Source organism: Felis catus, chromosome F2 (assembly GCF_018350175.1).
Source record: "Felis catus isolate Fca126 chromosome F2, F.catus_Fca126_mat1.0, whole genome shotgun sequence".
Taxonomy (NCBI): Eukaryota; Metazoa; Chordata; class Mammalia; order Carnivora; family Felidae; genus Felis; species Felis catus.
The window spans coordinates 74,130,253-74,151,310 of record NC_058385.1 but is presented as its reverse complement, the minus strand read 5'-3'; the positions used below and the strand labels follow the sequence as shown (position 1 = coordinate 74,151,310).

The 21,058-nt window shown below is 46.6% G+C and overlaps 1 protein-coding gene across 7 annotated transcripts in view; it reads left to right on the top strand.

Moving 5' to 3' along the window:
- The window catches only part of TMEM71 (transmembrane protein 71), a 36,293-nt gene extending 16,591 nt beyond the window's left edge, over positions 1-19,702 (top strand). For 4 of the 7 annotated variants that reach the window (XM_045050034.1, XM_045050032.1, XM_045050033.1 and 1 more), the window contains 5 exons: positions 259-431; positions 11,154-11,327; positions 15,443-15,518; positions 18,554-18,615; positions 18,722-19,702. In XM_045050034.1, coding sequence (XP_044905969.1) covers positions 259-431; positions 11,154-11,327; positions 15,443-15,518; positions 18,554-18,615; positions 18,722-18,813 — 577 coding nt within the window. In that variant the 3' untranslated portion in view covers positions 18,814-19,702. Of the gene's footprint in view, positions 1-258; positions 432-6,325; positions 6,784-11,153; positions 11,328-15,442; positions 15,519-18,553; positions 18,616-18,721 lie in introns of those variants that run through there. The other 3 variants (XM_045050035.1, XM_019823159.3, XM_045050036.1) reach the window with 2 other exon arrangements.
- Positions 19,703-21,058: the final 1,356 nt, after the last annotated feature.

Sequence of the window (21,058 nt, the reverse complement as noted above, 5' to 3'; positions counted from 1 at the left end):
TGGTGCAGAAAAAGCTCTATGAAGGCATTAGCTTCGTCTGCCTTATCCTTGTCTTTCTCCTATAATGGGTTGTGAACTTTCTGTGCCCAAGGTGGGATCTTGTATCTCAGTATCTTAGATATTGATCCAGGCACCTGGAGCACACAGAAGTTTAAGAAACTTCTGTGGGGTTAACAGAGGGAACAAATGAAATTCTCGGTGTTGAACCAGAGGGGGCTGCGTTTCATTATGTATCATGCTACGTTCATTTCTTTCCAGGATATTTAGAAAGAAAAAGAGAATCCGCCCTTCCTTTCCTAATCTCTTCAGCCTTGGTGCCTCTAAATCCTGGCAGCATGGAAATATCTTTGGTGATGTTGACTCTTCCCTAAGTGAGGACACCTGGTTGGAGGGGGTCGGGGGGCTGGACACGCACCATTGCAACGACATCGGTGAGTTTGAATCGCCTTTTCCACGGTGAAGTATCATTTGCAAATGGGCCGCAGCAACCATGTGGTCCTGAGCCAAATGTAAACTCCAGAGATGACCATCACCTCATAGAAAGAATGGGCCAGGGGCTCCTGGGTGGCTCAGTCGGTTAAGCGTCTGACTTCGGCTCAGGGCATGATCTCGCAGTTCATGGGTTCAAGCCCCACATCGGGCTCTGTGCTGACGGCTCAGAGCCTGGAGCCTGTTTCAGATTCTGTCTCCCTCTCTCTCTGACCCTTCCCTGTTCACGCTCTGTCTCTCTCTGTCTCAAAAATAAATAAAACGTCAAAAAAATTAAAAAAAAAAAACCACCCTGTCTTAAAAAAAAAAAAGAAAGAATGGGCCATATTTAAAAAAGTCACTTAAGGGCCACCTGGTGGCTCAGTGGTTGAATGTCTGACTCTTGATTTCCGCTCAAGTCACGGTCTCACGATTCGTGGGATCAAGCCCCATGTTGGTCTCTGTGCTTTCACCTTGGGATTCTCTCTCTCTGCCCTTCCCTCACTTGTGCACGCTCTCTCTCTCTCTCTCTCTCTCTCTCAAAATAATTAATAAACTATAAAAAAATAAAAAGCCCCACCCTTTGTATTAAACCATGAGCTCATGGTTTGTGAGTTTGAGCCCCACGCTGGGCTCTGTGCTGACAGCTCAGATCCTGGAGCCTGCTTCCGATTCTGTGTCTCCCTCTCTCTCTGCCCCTCCCCCGTTCATGCTCTGTCTCTCTCTGTCCCAAAAATAAATAAACGTTGAAAAAAAAAAAACCTGAAAAACAAAAAAGAGCCAACAGGATTTGCTGATGTGGCGAGAGAGAAGTCAAACATGTTTATTCATAAGCTAAGTACTTTACATTTTGTCCTGTTTAAGTTTATGACCTTGTGTATATACATTACCTTGTTTAAGTATCCCCCAACCCTCACTTTTTATAATTATGGTGAAAGTGAGGTTTGGAGTTCAGTGACTTGCCCAAGTTAATTTTAAGTTTATAAAACAGCAGAACTGGAATCCAACGTGGGTCTGTCTGGTTCAAAAGCCTGGTCTTAGCTCTAGTTCTAGTAAGGGTTTTGCTTTTCTTTCCAACATAGACCTCTTAGCCCAGGCTCCAAGAGCAAGCAAGGCGAGTCCTGTAATACAACAATGTAATAATAAAGGTAGAGTACTTACATGTCTTACATTTTTCTTAACCTGCTTCCTGGGCAGAAAACACAATGCTACATTAATTTTTTTTTAATTTTTTTTTCAACGTTTATTTATTTTTGGGACAGAGAGAGACAGAGCATGAACGGGGGAGGGGCAGAGAGAGAGGGAGACACAGAATCGGAAACAGGCTCCAGGCTCCGAGCCATCAGCCCAGAGCCCAACGCGGGGCTTGAACTCACGGACCGCGAGATCGTGACCTGGCTGAAGTCGGACGCTTAACCGACTGCGCCACCCAGGCGCCCCAATTTTTAAAAACCTTTTAAGTTGCAGTAATTATAGCTTCATGAGAAGTTGCAAAAAATAGCACAGAGAAGGTCTGCCTATACTTTATCCAGCTTCCCTCACTGGTTACGACTTACTCAACTACATACGGTCATTATCAAAACCAGGAAATGTATATTGCCACAATATGATGAAGGCTTTAAATGCGCTTGTGTGTGTGTGTGTGTGTGTGTGTGTGTGTGTGTATGCGTGTGATCCTGGGTTAGTTTCAAAACAGGGTGCTTGTGAAGTGAAGACACAATTCTTACACGAACACAAGATTAATTACATTGAGGGTATCCCAGTTCTCACGATAACAAGGATGTATAAACAGCACAAAGAGAAGAGAAAGAGGCAGGGAGGTGGGGATTGAGCCTGGAAAGATAGACCAAAGATATATTTGGAGAACCTTCTGTGCCGTGTTGAGGAGTTTGGATTTTATCCTATTCAGTCAGGGGTATCTTAGAAGGCTCTTAAGCGGGGCAATGACATGATCAGATTTGAATTTTCAAAGATTACCTTTACAATAACATGAAGTAACGATTCAATGAAGAAAACCAAGTGAGCACTCAGAAGCAATTAAAACCAATGGGCACCCTAAGGAACGTGGCTCTGGAAATAGAGAGGGAGGAGGAGATTTAAGGAATGTTCTTCAAGGCAGAATGGACAGGCTGGTGAATGCATGTAATGATGAGACATGGGAGGGAATCAAAGAAAGCCGGGGTCGGGGGAGGGGAGGGCGGCATGAAAAGTTCTGCCATCACAAAGGCCTGGAAGACAGTACTGTTGGAATGATGAGGAGGTTTTGGCTTTTTGAGCTGGGTGGGCCGGGATTCAAGTCCTGAAGCCATCTTTTCCCACCTCAGTGTTCTTGGGCAAGTTAATAATCCCCATGACCTCCATTTCTTCATATACAAAAGAGAAAAAATAGTAGCACATGGAATTTTTGTGAGGATGAAATGCACGAGTTCATGAAAGGTACATATTAGCACGGGGGCTGGCGTTCTGCACAGGACATATTAGTCGTAAAAGGGAAAGAAAGAAAGAAAGAAAGAAAGAAAGAAAGAAAGAAAGAAAGAAAGAAAGAAAGAAAGAAAGAAAGAAAAAGAAAGAAAGAAAGAAAGAAAGAAAGAAAGAAAGAAAGAAAGAAAGAAAGAAAGAAAGAAAGAAAGAAAGAAAAGCGAGGCAATGAATTCTATTTCATATGAGCTGAATTTGAGGCACCAATGGGAAGTGGAAAGACGGCCAGGGGAGGTTTGGAAATGTAACAAAGGAGTTCTGAGCACGGAAGGGCCTAGAGATATTGCTTTGGAAGCCAATATGAAAAGTAGTGGAGGTCTCTGGAATAAAGGGATCTACCTACGGAAAACATGAATGAGCAGAAAGGGGAGTTAGAAAGGAACTGAGGAGGTTGAACAGAAACTCCAGTTATAATTTTCCCTACCCTAATCAGTGCCATGGGCCAGCCAGCCATCCCAACCAATCTGTGTTATGTAGATCCTGTCTCCAATGTCGGTGAGGGTATATTACAATGTGTGTGTGTGTGTTAGACCCATCCATGTTGACAAGGATATGGAGAAAAGGAAACCCTTGTGCACTGTTGGTGGGAATGCAAATGAGTTCAGCCACTACGGAAAACAATGAGGAGGTTTCACAAAAAAATTAAAAATAGAACTACCATATGATCCAGCAATCCCACGTCTAGGCAGGGACTCAAGAGAATTGAAATTGGAATCTCAAAGAGATATTCTCACTCCCTTCTTCCCTGCAGCATTATTTACAGGAGTCAAGATATAGAAACAACCCAGTGTCCATCCATGGTGAATGGGTAAAGAAAATATGGTATATATGTACAAGGGACTATTACTCAGCATCATGAAAAAAGGAAATCCTACATTTATAGCAACTTGGAGAGAATATTATTCTCCTCCCTATTTTATGGAGAGGGAAACTAAGGCAGACTGGGTCCTTTCCCTAGGGGCACACAACTAGGAAATAGTGTCACCTGGATTCCAACCCAAGAGTCTTGAGCATAGGTCACTATGCTATATGGGGAAAATTTCTCAGGCAGGGAACCCGAAGAGCACGATGTCATCAAAGAGGAGAATATGGCTAATGGTGTTCAGCTTAATAAAGGAGTCAATTCAAGAGTCCTGTAGCTTTAAGGTCTCCGATAAACAAGAGACGTATGGAATCTTTAATCAGAAGGCAACATAGAGGTTATCTTGCCTACTCCTGGCATCCCTGGCAGATGCCTACACGTCCCTGGCACAAATGCCTACAGTAATAAAGAGCACGAATTGCCTTTTAATTGAGATATAATTCACATGTCATAAAATCTCCCATTTCAATGTGTACAATTCAGTGTTTCTTCAAATGATATTCACAAGGCAGTTTGTCCAACCATGACCACTTTTTAGAATTTTGATTTAAAAGAAAAAAAGAATTTTGATTTTAATTCCAGTATAGTCAACATGCAGTGCTAAGTCAGTTTCAGGTGCAGAATATAGTGATTCACAATTATATACATTAGTCAGTGCTCATCATAAGCGACTTAATCCCCTTCACCTGTTCCACCCATCCCCCACCCCACCCCCCCACCTCCCCTCTGGGGACTATCTGTTCTCTATAATTATGAGTCTGTTTCTTGGTTTTTCTCTTTTGTTGTTGCTGTTGTTCACTTATTTTGTTTCTTAAATTCCACATGTGAGTGAAATCATATGGTATTTATCTGTCTTTCTCTTACTGACTTATTTTGCTTGGCATTATACTCTCCGGATCCATCCATGTTGTTGCAAATGGCAAGGTTTCATTCTTTGTTGCGGCTGAGCAATATCCCATTGTATAATACGTACCACATCTTCCGTATCCGTCATGTTATCGATGGACACTTGGGCTGCTTCCCTGTCTTGGCTACTGTAAATAATGCTGCAATAAACATAGAGGGGCATGAATCCTTTCGAAGTAATGTTTTCATATTCTTTGGGTAAAGACAGAGGGCAGTTCTATTTTTACTTTTTTGAGGAACCTCCCTATTATTTTCCACCGTGACTGAACCGGGCAACCAGGATCAGTTTCTAATTCGGGAACATGTTCATCAACCCAAAGAGAAACCCCACACTCCTTACCAGCCACCCCCTATTCCTGTGCCCCCTCGCCAACCGCAGCCCCTGACAACCTTAAGTCCACTTTCTGTCTCCTTGAATTTCCCCATTTGGGACTGCTGTGACTTTTTAAGCCTCCTCTTCCTCCCACTGGTAATACTGTTGTGGCAGTGGGTTGCCCACGTTGACCTATCATGTGCTTTTTGAAAGTTTCCATCCCTCGGTTCGAGGCTGGCTTTCTGGAGTACACGGGGCAAGTCTCTTCTTGGTTCTAAAGCAACATTTCCCGAAGTGTGTGGCCGGGGGGACAGACACCTCTGGGACGCAGAGGTCACGAACCCTGAACCCCACAGTGACGGAGCATCTCCAACACCTTTTCCGATTCCCTCAGTCCTTCTACCACAACCCAGGAGAAAGGCTCAGTTTAAAATCTTGGCGGCTTTAAGGTTCCAAACTCTGGCTACTCTTGTTTTCACAAAGTTCTTTTAACAAAGAACAGGCTCAGAGCTTTGTGGTACAACAATATTTAGGGCAAATTAAAGAAGCTCTCATTTTCATTGTAGTCCATTTTAAGTTGCTTTCTCTGTGTGGCCTGTAAGTGATTGATGTCAAGTTTCCCTTAAAGTAAGGGGTTTAACAAAACAATTTAGAGAAAATATAAAAAATGGCTAAGAGATACGACAAAAATCGGGACAATGATGCTTGGGTGCTGGAAGTTTGGGAATCGCTGTTCCGAAGGCAGTGTTCCGCATATTTGGAAATTAACATCTAGCTTTCCTGTAGTTGCCTTCTGGAAATATGTCCAAACAATCGGAAAGCAATTGGACCACAGCGGCACTGCATGAGGATGAGATATCTTGCTAAAATCCTCATGGTTTCCAAATATCTTCTAAATATAACAAATCAAGCCACCCCCCTCCAACATCAGTAATTAGGCAGCGGAGGGCTCACAGGACTTTGAAATCCCTCATCTTCGCTGTCAACTGTAATCAAATCTTCCCCAGACTTCTGGTTTTCCGGATTTACCCAAGGCCCCGTGACTTTTATCAGCAATTTATTTTTCTCTGCCAACGGCGCCTCATTAGAAGACTCAAGAAAAATTCAAAATTAAATTGTTCTGCCGTCTTCTCTCCGGGGCCACGGATGCAATCAAAACTTACTTCCCCTAACTTGCTCGTCCCTCGTTTTTCAGACTAACAAGGGTTTTCATTGGTTGCCTATTTTATCCTTAGCTCACCCCTTCTGCAGCTGTGTCTAGACCACCTTCCTCATCAGTTGCAATTCAGTTTTTTTAGCCGTGGCATTTAGCGGCTTCCCAGACCCCGAGGCTGCAGTTTGGGAGACATTCCCAGAGGCTGTGAGTCACACGGAAAGAAGATAAAGCTTTCGTGCAGGGAGGACTGATCAGGACTGCCCGCTTCGCTTCTGCCAGTCCCAGGAAAGAAAGGCAAGACAACCACGGGCAGGGCTTCCCAGCTTGAGGTCTGTGATTTTTTTCCAGAGCGCATGCCTCTCCTAGAAATATCTTTGATGACAACATCTGTACGTGGCTTTGTGTTTCCCTCCACGGCAAACAATAATGCCCATTTTACATGCAAACGTAGGGAAATATGCTTGGAAGAAACAGACCCTTTGAAAACAGAAGGAAGCTGGGGGCGCCTGGGTGGCTGGCTCCTTCAGGTCAGCGTTTGGCTTCGGCTCAGGTCACCATGTCCCCGTTTGAGAGTTCGAGCCCCGCATCGGGCTCTGTGCTGACAGCTCAGAGCCCGGAGCCTGCTTCGGATTCTGTGTCTCCCTCTCTCTCTCTCTCTCTCTCTCTCTCTCTCTCTCTCTCGGCCCCTCCCCTGCTCATGCTCTGTCTCTCTCTTTCTTTCTCAAAAATAAATAAACATTAAAAAAATTAAAAAAACACAGAAGAAAGCTACATTGAATTTAAATAAGTCAGGAGAAACTAAATGAATATCTTCAAATGTAATCTAAAAACTATTTGCTGGGGGCGCCTGGGTGGCGCAGTCGGTTAAGCGTCCGACTTCAGCCAGGTCACGATCTCGCGGTCCGGGAGTTCAAGCCCCGCGTCGGGCTCTGGGCTGATGGCTCAGAGCCTGGAGCCTGTTTCCGATTCTGTGTCTCCCTCTCTCTCTGCCCCTCCCCCGTTCATGCTCTGTCTCTCTCTGTCCCAAAAATAAATAAAAACGTTGAAAAATAAAAACTATTTGCTGAAGCTGTATCTGCATTAGGAGCCTCTCATTTATTGTTAAGGGTGGAGACAAAAATTAAATGTCAGTTAGGGAAAGTGTACATTGGGGGCAAACCCTGTCTTTCCACAGCTGAAAATGCCTTGATCATTCTTTCATGCTAAGGTTTTATCTTTTGTAGCTTCCTCTCTTTTTTTTTTTTTAATTTTTTTTAAACGTTTATTTGTTTTTGAGACAGAGAGAGACAGAGCATGAACAGGGGAGGGGCAGAGAGAGAGGGAGACACAGAATCGGAAGCAGGCTCCAGGCTCTGAGCCATCAGCACGGAGCCCGAAGCGGGGCTTGAACTCACGGACCGCGAGATCGTGACCTGAGCTGAAGTCGGACGCTTCATCGACTGAGCAACCCAGGCGCCCCTGCAGCTTCCTCTCTTTAATGCCATCTCTTATTCCTCATGGGCACATTTTTAGTTCCTCCGGCTCCCGGTGCGAAGCTGTAAGTTCAACAAGGCAGGCTTGGGCAACAAACAGCACAGGAACATTTTTCCTTTTCTCACATCTCTCCCATCTTTATCTCTGCGGATTTGTGTTAAGCGTCACTCTTGAAGGAATAATCAGCCATGAAAGTTCTCAGCTCTTTCTCACCGCCCGCGTGAATTTGACCGGATAGGCTTCTCTCTCTCTCTCTCTCTCTCTCTCTCTCTTCTTTAACGGCCTTATTGAGATATGACTGATACACAAAGAATTGTACGTATCTAATGTGTAAATTGGATGAGTTCGAACAGACGCAAATACCCCAATCAAGGTGATAGGAATATCCAACAACTCCAGAGTTTCCCTGCGTCCGGGTGTATGTGTCCGGGTGTGTGTTCGCTTGTGTGTAGTAAGAACAATCAGCCTGAGATTTACCCTCCCGGCGAATGTTGCAGGGCACAACACAGTTGTGAAGGATTTAGCGGATGCCTAGAACCTGTTCATCTAGCGTAATTGAGACTCTACACTCGCTGCACGGCGATCCCCTTACCACCCCTGCCCCCGCCCCCCAGGCCCTGGAAACCAGCATTCTGTCAGCCTCTGTGGCTGACAATCTTAGGCGCCTTTATGTCCGTGGACTCAGGCACGGTTTGTCCTGCCGTGACTGACTGATTTCACTTGACACAGCGTCCCCCAGGTTTATCCATGGCGTCGCAAATGGCAGGGCCTTCTTGATTCGCTCATCTGTTGATGGTTGGGTCGTTTGGGTAGGCTGTTGAGAACGGTGCCACGGTGCTCATGACCCACGGCCTCCTCTGCGCACGGTCATTGCCGGATGATCCACACGTCTCACTCGGCCGTTTCCTTTCTCTATGGCAACCGGCAAGGATGCTTCCGCAGACTGCCTCGTCAAGCGGCCACAGGTCGTGGGTGGGATCGTGGGAGGGAGACTGCAAGGCTGGCAGAAACTCCCCGGTCCCAAAGCATCCGCTCATTGGCTCAGTATCCAGGCCGCGTGGGAGGGCAGCGCCACTCACGGAGGGAGTCAGCCCATCGGCCCGGGGTTGGAGGCCGCTCTCCTACCGCCTCAGATCGGCCGTAGCCTCCACGAAGATGAGCCGTGACCCCCTGTCTCTATGGTTACCATGGCCCTGTGACAGTGGCCCGAGTTCTTACAGCGCCTTCACGACCGACTTCACGTGTCTCAACCTCCCTGCCTCCCACCGGAGCTCTCTGTTTATTAACACATCTTAGCGAGTGCTAACAAACACACTAAGTGTCATTGCTGGTGACGGGGGCTGGGACAGGTGAAGTGACCTTTTTTCTCCTGGGGCTTTCGGTCTAGTAAGGGAGGCAGATATTAAACAAAACCCGCACAAATTACGTATCATATAGTATGTGTTTACATAAGAATTACAAAATCATCAGTTATGATTTGCCCTAATAAGGCGGAGCGCGGGGCGTTTTGACAAGAGTAAGGGCAATCAGGAAGATACAGAAAATGCAGGAAAATGCAGATGTTCTCCGCTCCTAAGTGCTTACCAGAGTTGCTGAGAGAGCACTAATGATCGAGACTCCTTCTACACTTGGGTCTGCTCCCCCTGTGGCGGGGTTTCACAGCCTCAGCATTACTGACACTCGGGACTGGACAATCCTTCATCGCAAGGCCTGTCCTGTGCGTTACAGGACGTGAACAGCATCCCTGGGCTCTATTCACTAGCTGCCGATTGCAATCCTCCCCACCCCCACGAGTGCCAGCCAAAACCATCTTTAGACATCGCCAATTGTCCCCGGGGGATAAACCTCCTCCGGTGAAGGAGGACCTGTTATAGGAGGACCCCACGTGTCTCTTGGGCTCCTGGAATGGGGCTGGGAGTCTCTCACTGCTGAGCGAGCACTTGAACCCCCAACAGTCCTCACGTTAGACTCCTGCTCCAGATCGCCCACAGCATAAACCTTAGCCCCTGAGTGGGACCCATGAGGCCCTTCATGACCTGGCAGTCTAGCCAGAATCACCTGCCGGAAGTGCCCACACCCACGTGCTCCCCCGTCCAGCCTCGTAAGAGAACTTGCTCCTTTGGGAACCACGCTGCTGTGTTCTCTCACGAGTTCTTTCTTCTCCTCCTCTTCCCTTCCCCATCCTCATCCTCTTCCTCTCTCCCCTCCTCCCTCCCTCCTTATCCTGTCTCCGACCTTCCGTCTTCTTGCTGTCTCTCTGGAAGAACTCCTCATCAAGTTTCCGCTTTCATTCCATCTCATGTGTGAAGCCTGCCTGAATCGCCCCTGACGGACTCAGACAGTCCTTCCTAGACTCTCCCCGGATGCCTTCTGCTGCCCTTCGTTGTAGCAATGACCCCACTGCCTCCGAATTGTTGGCATATATATCTGTCCCTCTCCAGACCACAGCCTCTTTGAACGCAAAAAAGAAATTTAAGATGTTTATTACATTTTAACCAACATTTCCAGATATTTTACAGAGGGAGAGTTTCCCTCCTGACACTTACCATAGCCATTTTCTCTCTCCCCCACCAGAACAGAAGGCACATGAGGGCAAAGGCATCATCTCCACCATTGGAAGCTAGCAGCTGGGACAGTTCTTGGTACATAACCACGTCCAGTAAATGCTGAATGAATGAACGAATGAATGAATGAATGAATGAATGAAAAACAGAAGGAGTTGGCATGATACAGATGAGAGGCTCATAGACCCACCACGCACTCTCCAATCCCACCTCTACAACCCCCAACTCCCTTGGGGACTGTGGGTGAGATGGTCTATCTTCTATACATGAGTCTGAGGCTACTCTCTCATGATTTCTTGCAAGGCCACCTGGATTTTTAAAAAATGTTTATTTATTTTAAGAGTGAGCAAGCAGGGGAAGGGCAGAGAGAGAGAGAAGGGGAGAGAGAGAGAATCCCAAGCAGGGAACTCTTGAGCTGAAATCGGAGTCAGATGCTTAACCCACTGAGCCACCCAGGTGGCCCGAGGCCGCCTGGATTTTACCAGACACCGAAAACACATATTACTTTATCTAAACGAATGTGCCACATAAGTGTGTGTGCAGCGCCACCGTCACCCAGAGCCGCTCCGTCACTGCACTGCCCGCCACATAAACTCCAAATGCCTCCGGGGGGAAGTCAGGGCCTCCAGTGACCTGTGCTCAGTCTAGCTTCCCAGCTTCACGTTCCACCGGGTCCCTTCGTTCTAACTACACTGGAATGGGCTACCTTCCCAACGCTCTATGCCTCTGGCCTTTGCTCATCTCTGCCCCGAAGAGCCTTTTCCTCTGCAGCCTTCAAAGACGAGGGCAAGTTGAAACGCCACCTGACCTGGAGACTCATCCCACCCTAATCGCAAAGCGTCGCTAGGGGGATGGCCTTCGGCTACCACGCACCCAGCGGCACCGACCCCCACCACACACGCATGCGCACACCAAGCCCTTCTCCTTTTCCAGGCGACGATCGCGATGGTTCTGCGACTGATGAACGCGAGGCAGAGCAGCGGAAGGCAGCCTCCTCCTCCAGCCACGCTGCGTCTCGGACTCCGCCAGAGAACTCCCACGACCTGGCCCCTCAGTCTCAAGGGACAACTTCTGAACATTTCCCGGGGAACCTTCTGGATCACGCAAGTGAGTTCGGTTGTTGTTGTTGTTGTTTGAACATCTTTGCCACACCCAAAGAATTCTTCCTTACAGGGCCAAAGAATGACTTAGAGATGACTAAGGAAGGATCAGCCCCTGCAAGGAAGGATGACTGGGAAGGATCAGCCCCTGCAAGGCGCGGAGGACGGGGCGGGGCAGCTCCGGGTGACGCGTGCGCAGAGGAGGCGGCTCCTTGTAGGATGTCCTCTTAGAGATACCGAAAGGACTGGATGTGCAGCGTTTAATTTATTGTTTAAACACCCTGAAGACATTTGGCGAAATGTTAAGCTTCGCTAAAGCTGGGTAGCACGTACAAAGGTGTCTGTTATTTTATTCTTCGTGCTTAGCTGTGTATTTGCCATGTAAGAGGAAAAAGGAAGAAAAGAAGGAAGCACACAGTCCTTTAATGCAATGCCTCTGGCAAGGAAAAGTCAAAAGATATAAAGGCATTGGTATTTCCCGTCCGGAGCAAATCCGAAATAAATTCAGCCAGCAACGTCTTCAACCTCCAGGTCGCCAACGTCGGATTAGTCACGTTTGCCCACAGGGTTGCATCAAGGCCGTGTCCTCGGCTTGTCAAGGTTCAAAGCCCAGCCCCCCCCCCCCCCCCCCCCCCCGCGTGGTAGCTGCAACTCAGGAGCGGTTAACTGAACTCTCTCAAACAGGGTTTTCATCGGTAAGTGGAGAGAGCTAGATCCTACCTTGTAATGACTAAAATAAGCACTTCGCATCACGTGTCATGTAGAGAAGTACTCAAAATATATGTGAGATTATGTTACGTAAGACGGAGGTTACACAGACAAAGTGTCTCCTCTTTGTCTCCACCAAACCGTGAACCTTACTGACCATCCCAGATCAGCTACTAGGTGAGTGTTGAAAGGCTTTTGTAGGTCCCTTCCAGGTGTTGGGATGACAGAGAACGCGGCTTTTACCGTTTAGACGGTTTCTGGATCAACCACAGCCACCTGCTCCGGGGACCCCACCCCGTTTTCCGGGGAGGAGCTCGTTAAAGCGACCCTTTTTTGTGTGTTCATCTGGCTTTCACGGCCCCCCTCTTTCGTGCCCGTTCCCTCCGCTGTGGTGGCATGTGAATTTCTGCGTCTTGTCCAGCAGGCTGGGAGCTCCTTGAGGATGGGCACTGTGTCTCAGTCATCTGTGGATGCCAACCTGCCCACGGAGCGCCTGGCACAGAGCAGGTGCTCCGAACCTGGCGGACCAATCAGGTGCGCTGTCTCCATTCTGGAGATAAGAATACTCAAGTTTAGACAGGTCATGTAAACCTTTGTACGTGTTCTTTGTTGTGTCTGGAATGTGTGTCCCACCTGCTGTTCCCGGAAGGCTCCTACTCCTTCAAGGGCCAAAGCAAAGAACACCTCCGTGGGGCCTCGTCTGCCCCCTTCTGGCTGGCAGAGGTAGCACATCCCTCCGATTCCCTAGCGCTCTGAATTCTCTCTCTGCAGAGACTGTTTTCCTCTCCACCTGGCTATGAAGCCCTGGGTGGACAAGGTCTCCCTCCGATTCAATTCTATCTCCTTCGCATGTAGACTGTGAATGTGCAGCCCAGGCTATGTTCTACCAGCTTAGGATGTAGGCCTGCCCCACATCATCTTTGTCGGTCAGCATATTCTGAGTTCCAGTGGATGGAAACCCATCTCAAGATGGATTAATCAGTAACACGGTTTATTGGTTCATTAATGAAAATTCCGGGCATAGATTGCAGATTCCTGTCGGTCTCTCCTTGTGTTGTCTCTTGTCTTCTGGGTGTACTTTACTCTTTCAAAAAGCTATTACTCCGTGGTGGTTCTCGGTGGCTTTGCGCCTGCAACTTCCCAGATTCCAGTCCAGCAGAAAGAGATGAGAACCTTCTCAAGTTCTGATAAGGTGCCCAGTTTCATTGGTTCTGGAAGGGTCACTTTTACAGGACAAAGCCAATCACTTTGTCCGTAAGTCTGTGAAGCTCCAAATGGCTGGGAGCGGATCCAATGCTGGGAGGGAACTCAGTCTCCACGTGAACCACGCGCTGAGGAGGGAGAGGTAGGTCCCCAGAAAAATATGGGCACTGCCACCAAGAACAGCAGATAGATGCTGACTGTTCTCAGTGAGCTTGCAATCTAGTGGGGAAATCTAGAGAAAGAAAACAGCAACTTTTTTAAGAGTTTTTATTTATTTCTAGAGAGAGAGAGAGAGAGAGAGAGAGAGACAGACAGAGAATCCCAAGCAGGCTTCCCACTGTCAGCACAGAACCTGATGCGGGGCTCGAACTCACAATCCATGAGATCATGACCTGAGCTGAAATCAAGAGTCAGACGCTCCACTAACTAAGCCACCCAGGTGCCCCGGAAAACAGCAATTTTAATTCAGTATGAAAACACTGTTGATGGAAATGCACGAGGGATAAGGGGGTACGGAGAGGGGGCAGCTGAGGGCCACAGGGGAGTGGAAGGAATCAAGGAGGGCTTCTTGAAGGAAGTGACAGTCGCGCTAAGCCAATCTAGATACTACGTGAGTGGCTACTGATGGGATGAACTAGTGCATACCTTGTACCAAATGACACAATTGGATCTTTGTAGAACTGGAATTTAAACCGGGCTCTGTTCACTATTCAAAGTCTAACGATTTTAGCAGTTTGTCAAGCTGGACTTGTTTCTGTGAGGCAATGTTTTCCAAATTCCACGTCAAATCAGAGTCGGCTAAGAATACAAACACACTTCAGAAGGATGGCTGAGCGTTCGGCTGAGCCCACAATAACTTATTTAATTCACAGTATACATGAAATACTGTACATTGGCAGTGACATCATTCACAACTGCTATATTTCACATTGCCAATCCTCAGTATTCCGCCCACATTACGGACTAAGTAGGCTTTGTTAGCTGACTCAATCTTCATTCATAGCATAAATAGCAAAAATAAACACATTCGCCGCACAAAGTCACTCCAAGTTTTAAACAACTGTGGCAAACTTGAGCTTTTGAAGCATTGGGCGGAAAATTAAGTTAAGGTCTGTTTATCCTTTTCCTTGGATCTTTATGTGATCATCCCTAAACCAGCCCTGATTTCTTTCAGGTGATTGGAATAATAGCCGGGTTCGTGATTGGTTTAACGCCTACGATTGTGATGGCTGGAGGATTTGCTGTCATCTCCACCGTGGCTCTAGAACACCGAAATCCTTTACTGATAGCAGAGTTTTGCGGGGACAAATAGTTCATGATATATGTTCTCTTTTCTGTCCTTTGGAGACTCCCAGCATGCAAAGTGGCCGTTCTCTTTCCCTGCCCCATTTCAGGCAAAACATTATGTTCTGGCTAGACGTGGTTTATAAATCTTGCCTCTGGCGCCTCAGAGCTGTGTGACCTTGAACAAACTTCATCATCCCTCAGTCTTGGTCTTCTCACGTGCAGAGTGAGGACAGTGGTTCCTTCCTTACAGGTCGGTTGTGTTGATTCGATGAGCTGAGGTATGAAAGCTCTTTGTGAATGACAAGGCGCTGTCCAAGTTTTAGGCGTCATCCTCAGAATTAGATTTCTGACATTGGCCTACATTCTACCAAGTGGTTCCCCAACATTACCGTAAAAGCCAAGCCCCAAACTGTTTATGTCGTAGAATCTTTTTTTTAAATTTTTTAAAACATGTATTCATTTCTTGAGACACAGAGAGAGACAGTGGGAGCTGGGGAAGGACAGAGAGAGAGGGAGACACAGAATCCGAAGCAGGCTCCAGGCTCTGAGCTGTCAGCACAGAGCCCGATGCGGGGCTCGAACTCACGGACCGTGAGATCATGACCTGAAACGAAGTTGGACACTGAACCGACTGAGCCACCCGGGAGCCCCGTAGTAGAATCATTTTGTAATGACAGAAACAATGTATTATTTGCTGAAATTATCTAATGAGTAGACCTGTACGGCATTTGATAATTTTATCTTGTTACTTAGGGCAAATTGCTCGAGATGACATACCTTTGAAAACCGCGTCGTCGTTTCGGTGTCTGTGGGGTCTTTTTGTCTGTTTTTTTCTTACATAAAAAAGAAACTTCAGTACAATTTTGTTGTACCCAGATTATCAGCGATGGTTTCTAATTCATTCATTTTTACTTTTCCTCTTAGAAACCAGTTTGTGGAGAGACATCTTCTTTCAAGCATTTCTGCTGGCCGCGTGCTTAATCATTTGTGCATGTGCAAGGTAATTCAGATTTTGTTTGCACGCAGCAGTGTTTCATAATTAAGGAAGCTGTAACTGATTGATAATGTCCTTGCCTTATTCCACAATGCATGTTCGGTAGCTCTGTGGTTAAGATCTGTTCATTTGCCCGTGCCCCTTCAGTGCCCCTTTTGCGATCACTTCCCTCCTCTCATTATCTCACAAAGCATACGAAAGCCAGTGGATCTTGCTAGAAATTGGAATTTATTATGTATCATCCTTCGTTTAAATCCTCAGTGACTCCCTATTACGGATACAAACTAAGTAATCCCGCATGGAGTTCAAGGGCACTCGGAGTCCCCACTGGGACTCCCATCTTTCTCATTATGTTTTTATACCTTAACATAAAGTGTCTGCTCCTGGGAAGTCCACTCAGCACCTCAGATCACATGATGCTCTCGCCTGATTATAGGCAAGTTTCTCTCCTACCCTCGGTCCACCATACCCCTCCTATTCTTTTCTTGCCCAAGTCTACAGGGCAATGGTCATATCCCTTCTGTGCTAAGTGCACTTGTGCCTCAGGGTCTTTGCACTTGCTGTTTATTCCGCCAAGTGCGATCTTCTCTAGAAAGCTTCTTAACACGTGTCCCTTACTTCTTTCTGGAATCTGTTCAACTGTCACATCATCAGCGAGATCTTCCATGACAACACCGTATAAATAGCTTACCACTCTCTACACACACACACCTCACTTTACTTGTCTTTACTTATCACTTACCACCTGACCTGTTATATGTCCATCTGTTTAAATGTCAATGATCAATCTCTTGCCACAAGAATGTGAACTACCTGAGAGCATCTCCTTCACTTCTGTATCCCCAGTGCCAGGGGCTCATCGATATTGTTCAATCAGTGAAACAGGGATAAGTGGTCCAGACCTGGGGTCTTTGTGGTGCCTGTGCTCCGGTCAACAAATGCTGCTTGCTGTCACACCCCGCCTCCTGAGGGTCAGATACCTCACATCACTTGGGAGAGTTGTGTTTTTAAATACCAGGTCCTGAATCCCAACCCTTGTGATACGAATTTAGATCTAGTGAGAATCTGTATTCTAAAATAAGCATCCCAAATAATGATGAGGTTTAAGAAGTATTAAGGCTTTTTGGATCACAGTGGGACCAAAAGAACAAAACGTGGGGGAGGTCGTGTGCTAAAAATAAATCTGCAAAAGTCTGCATTGTATATCCCAGGTCAGAGGACCATTTGTGCACCAGCATCATAAAGGCCCAGTGAAATAACATCATGAAGAAACATGATTGGCTTTATTGAACTTAGTGTTTCCCAACCATCGTGGATCATGGGACCTTTTATGTGATTTCACAGAACTGTCAGTGAAATGTTCCTCTTCGGTTAATTCCTGTAGATACTCCCCATCCCCCCGCCCTGCCCCCACCTCTTAAGAAGGAAACTGGACAACCTGTCCCTTGAGCCTGAGCTGCATTTAGAAACTTGCTTCCAAGAAACAGAACCTGGAAAGGGGGGGAAAGGAAACTTCAGAAGCCGGGCAAATGTGACCTCAGGTGGTCAAGGTTGACATCGACAGGGCTAAGTTACGTGGATAGCATGTACCCTTGATGCGAGGTGATGAGAGTGGCACTTCACCCCTGTGGCCTTCTGGACCCCAGTCTAACCAGAGGAAAACTCAGGTCGAGGGACCTTCTACACATTATCTGGACAGGACTCCTCAAACCTGTCAAGGTCATCAAAACCAAGGAGAGTCTGAGAAATTGTCATAGCCCAGAGGAACCCAAGGAGCCATGACTAAAATGTCTGAGGCAACCCGGATGCCGTCACGGAACATGGGCAAATTAGGGAAAACCGTAAGTTACAAATGGCACATGGTGTTAATAGCGAGGCAGCAATGTTAGCTCGTCACTTCCAACAATGTGCCATAGAAGCGTAAGATGCTGGTAATCGGGAAAGTTGCTGAAAGGTGTATGAGAACCCTCTGTACTATGTCTGTAACTTCCCTGTGTATCTAAAGTTGTTTGAAAAATAAAAAGATTATTGAAGTGAGAGATTGGTTAAGAGAAAAATTATCGACATGGGTAATAGCATGAATGGGTCTCAGACATGAGTCTGTATCATTTCAGATACCTACAAAATTCAAGGAAAGGCGAAAGGAATCCATTATTATAGATAAAAGAAGAGTGGTTAATTCTGGGGGAAAGAATAGGAAGGAAGGCAAAGGAAGCGTTAGAGACTGCTGGAAATAATTCTATATCTTGACTCGGGTGGTGAATGCAGGAGGTCAGGTTAAAAAAAACAACCACCGAGATGTGCACTTTGAAGGCTTTACTGTGCATTTTTCAAATCTCAATTTAAACGAGTTTTTTAAATGCATACAAGGGGATGTCAAAAAGGGTATTCATCAAAATTTAACAGTGGCTGCTTTAGGCCAATGGAGTTTTTCGATGATATTTTCCTTTCCCTTTGTATGTATTTATGATTTTTTCCAGTGATTCATGTTTTGAAACTAAAAACAACAAAGAAATTATTCTGGTTTCTTTTTTAAATCCACTCTCTGAAGCAACACCCATCAGATTGGTAAAAACCTGACATTTTAACACACTTTTGGGGTGAGGTGGTAAAGCAGTTGGATTTTCTCCTTTGTTTTATGTAGACGTTTTGTACTTTTGTGGTCACATTTCAGACTACGACTCGCTTTGAGTCAAATCGTTAAATTTTGTGTTCGGCTGTGATGTATATGCGGAGGCTCATTCTTTTGCATGTGGATGTACAATTGTTTCAACACTATTGTTGGACAGACTATCCTTTATCCATGAAATTCCCTTTGCTCCTCTGTTAAGACTCGCTTAACTGTATCTGTATGGGCTCATTTCTGGTCTCTCCATTCTTTTATTGACCTGTATGTCTATTGTCTGGCCAAAAGCACACTATGTTCACTACTGAAGTTTTATAGCACATCTTGAAATCACGAGACGTTAGTCCAAAAGAACAGCCCACGCGTTGGAAATGCGTAACTAGTTTACGAAACCTGGGAACTTCTGTTGTTTCAGGTGCTTTCTGGGAGGGATATTTGCCAGTGTCCTCACGTGCCCATTGGTGATAACTACTGCCTGTAAGTAACAATCTCTCAAATTATTCCTCTGATCCCTGCCCTGTACTTCGGTCCAATTTTGGTCATTTTGAAGCGATTCTTAGATATTCTCTCTTTCTTATCCAAGATACTGTCGCGTCGTTGTTTCTCAACCTTGCCGACTATTTCGAAGCCACCGCCTGTGCTCAGCAAGTGTTGACTGTGTTACCATCATCCTGACGACGACGACTGCAGCCGGCTACCCGAGAGCGCTTTTGGCTGCCCGATGGATGGCAATGACCACGCACAGGAAGCGTCCCCGTCGTCTGTCTCGAAGAATACTTTCTGTTAATGCTAAAATCTCATAGCGTCCTCATCCAGTCTCTTACATTTTTACCAGTTCTTCAAAACTGAGACAATTAAGCTTCGAGGCAGTAGGACTTAATAAATAACGTGAACCTAAAATGCGTAGGTCCCCCGTTAAAGTGTCTTTATAGGTTCATAGCACTGCACTTTATAAATACCTATTAAGAGGCCTTTATCTTACAGTTCCCCAAATAGCTGGCAAACTGCCCATGAAATGGTCTCGCTTGCAAAGTGTGATGTCTCTGCCACCTCTCACTCACTTCACGATCCCCCTGCGTGCTGACTGCCCTGGCTCATCATATTTCAGAGTGTTGTTGGGGTCTGGATGAGATGCTCACAGAATTTCAAACGGTCTGCAAAACCCCATCCCGTTGCAAGATGGATTGCGTTAATGACCCCCTCTTCTATATGGCTGCCAGAGGCCAGCTCCCATAGCTTAGAGATGGAGCTCTATAATTCAAATTAGCTCACCGGCCTTTGCTCTCGACGCTGTGCCGCCCTATTTACGAAATCACTGTGTTAATGCTGAAATCACAATGGGACTTGGTGAAGATTTATTTTGTTTAGGACTCCAGCCAGTATTGATTTCCTGACAGTCTGAGCGATGTTTCCCTTCCTTTCCTGGCATTCCAGGCTTCTGGGGACAGGCTTTGATATAGCTAAGATGTGGTCCACCTCGTGGTTAGAAAATTGGGTCCCGAGGTCACCCAAGAACTTCTTATTCTTTAGCCCTTGTCTATTAATAACATTCATTTAAAACTCCTCTAAGACCCTCACTTCCTACCCTCTGGATGCGGGTTATTCTTGGTGTCTGCAGAACTTAGAAGTGTACCTCAGCCAGCGCTGAGGACAGATTGGCACTTATGTTCAGCTTTCTGGGCTGTGATGTCGTGCTGTTCAGGACCGGACCAGCCAACGAGGTCTACACAAAAGACTTCCAGCCACAGAGCCACTTCGTAACTCAACGTCCAACTGTCACATTGTTTAAATCCCTTCCTTCTGGGTTTTAAGGTGAATTTGTGCAATTCATTGAAAAGACCAGCCTCACCTTGTTAGGGACTGTAACAAGAGCAGAGTTTCTCAAAGCATGGCATGAGGACGTCTGTTCTAGAACCAACTGGGGAGCGTCTATCCTGATTCCAGCTCTTCTGAATCCCAATTCCTGAGGGATCTTCAGTTTTAACAACCTGTCTGGGTAATTCCTTGCACATCAACTGTGAGAACCCTGGAAAGATGGTTTGTAACTTCTTTACCCCTTGATTTCTAAAGTGGCATCACTTAACCTTCCTAAATCTCTGCTGAGAACTTAACGGTACATTCTGCGCTGCGCGGAATGTCCAGTTCTGCTCAGCAGACATCGATGGAGTCTCTCCCAAGGGTCACACACTTCCCCGAGGTGCCAGGGTTGTTGTGCCGAGGCCTCGGGATTTCTGAGTCTAAAGAGACATGTAAAGGGCAAGGTAAAGTCGCATTTAATAGGGTTAAGTGCAAGTACAGAGTTAGCACAGAGGCTAGGGGAACACCGGGACAGAAGTTCTGCCAGACTAGGAGGATGGGGGAAGCAGGCAGGGAAGGCTTCCTGGAATGCCAATCTCTGACCTGCAGGGGATAGCGTCACCTGTCGCTTTCAGGGCAACTCCCACTGTCCTGAGCTCCTCATTTTGTTGTCTCCTAAAAGAAATTAGACCAGGATCAGGATGATATTCTCTCCTACACACTCTCATCCACAGCTTCAATAAGATCCCTCCTCCTTTGATTATTTGTGTACATATTTTAACTTGTTCTTCTCTTGTTCCCTCTCCATTTCTTTTTTCTTATTTGCTGCCCCCTCCCCAGCCTCGTGGACACACACTGTTGCATTTAAGACCCGTGAAAACAAGGACTGTTGACTTCATTTTTGTATCCATCTGAATGTCTTGAGAATAGCAGAGACACCAGGGGCGCCTGGGTGGCTCAGTCGGTTAAGCGTCCGACTTTGGGCTCAGGTCACGATCTCGCGGTCCGTGAGCTCGAGCCCCGCGTCGGGCTCTGTGCTGACAGCTCGGAGCCTGGAGCATGCTTCGGATTCTGTGTCTCCCTCTGTCTCTTCCCTTCCCCCATGCACGCTCTCTCTCAAAAA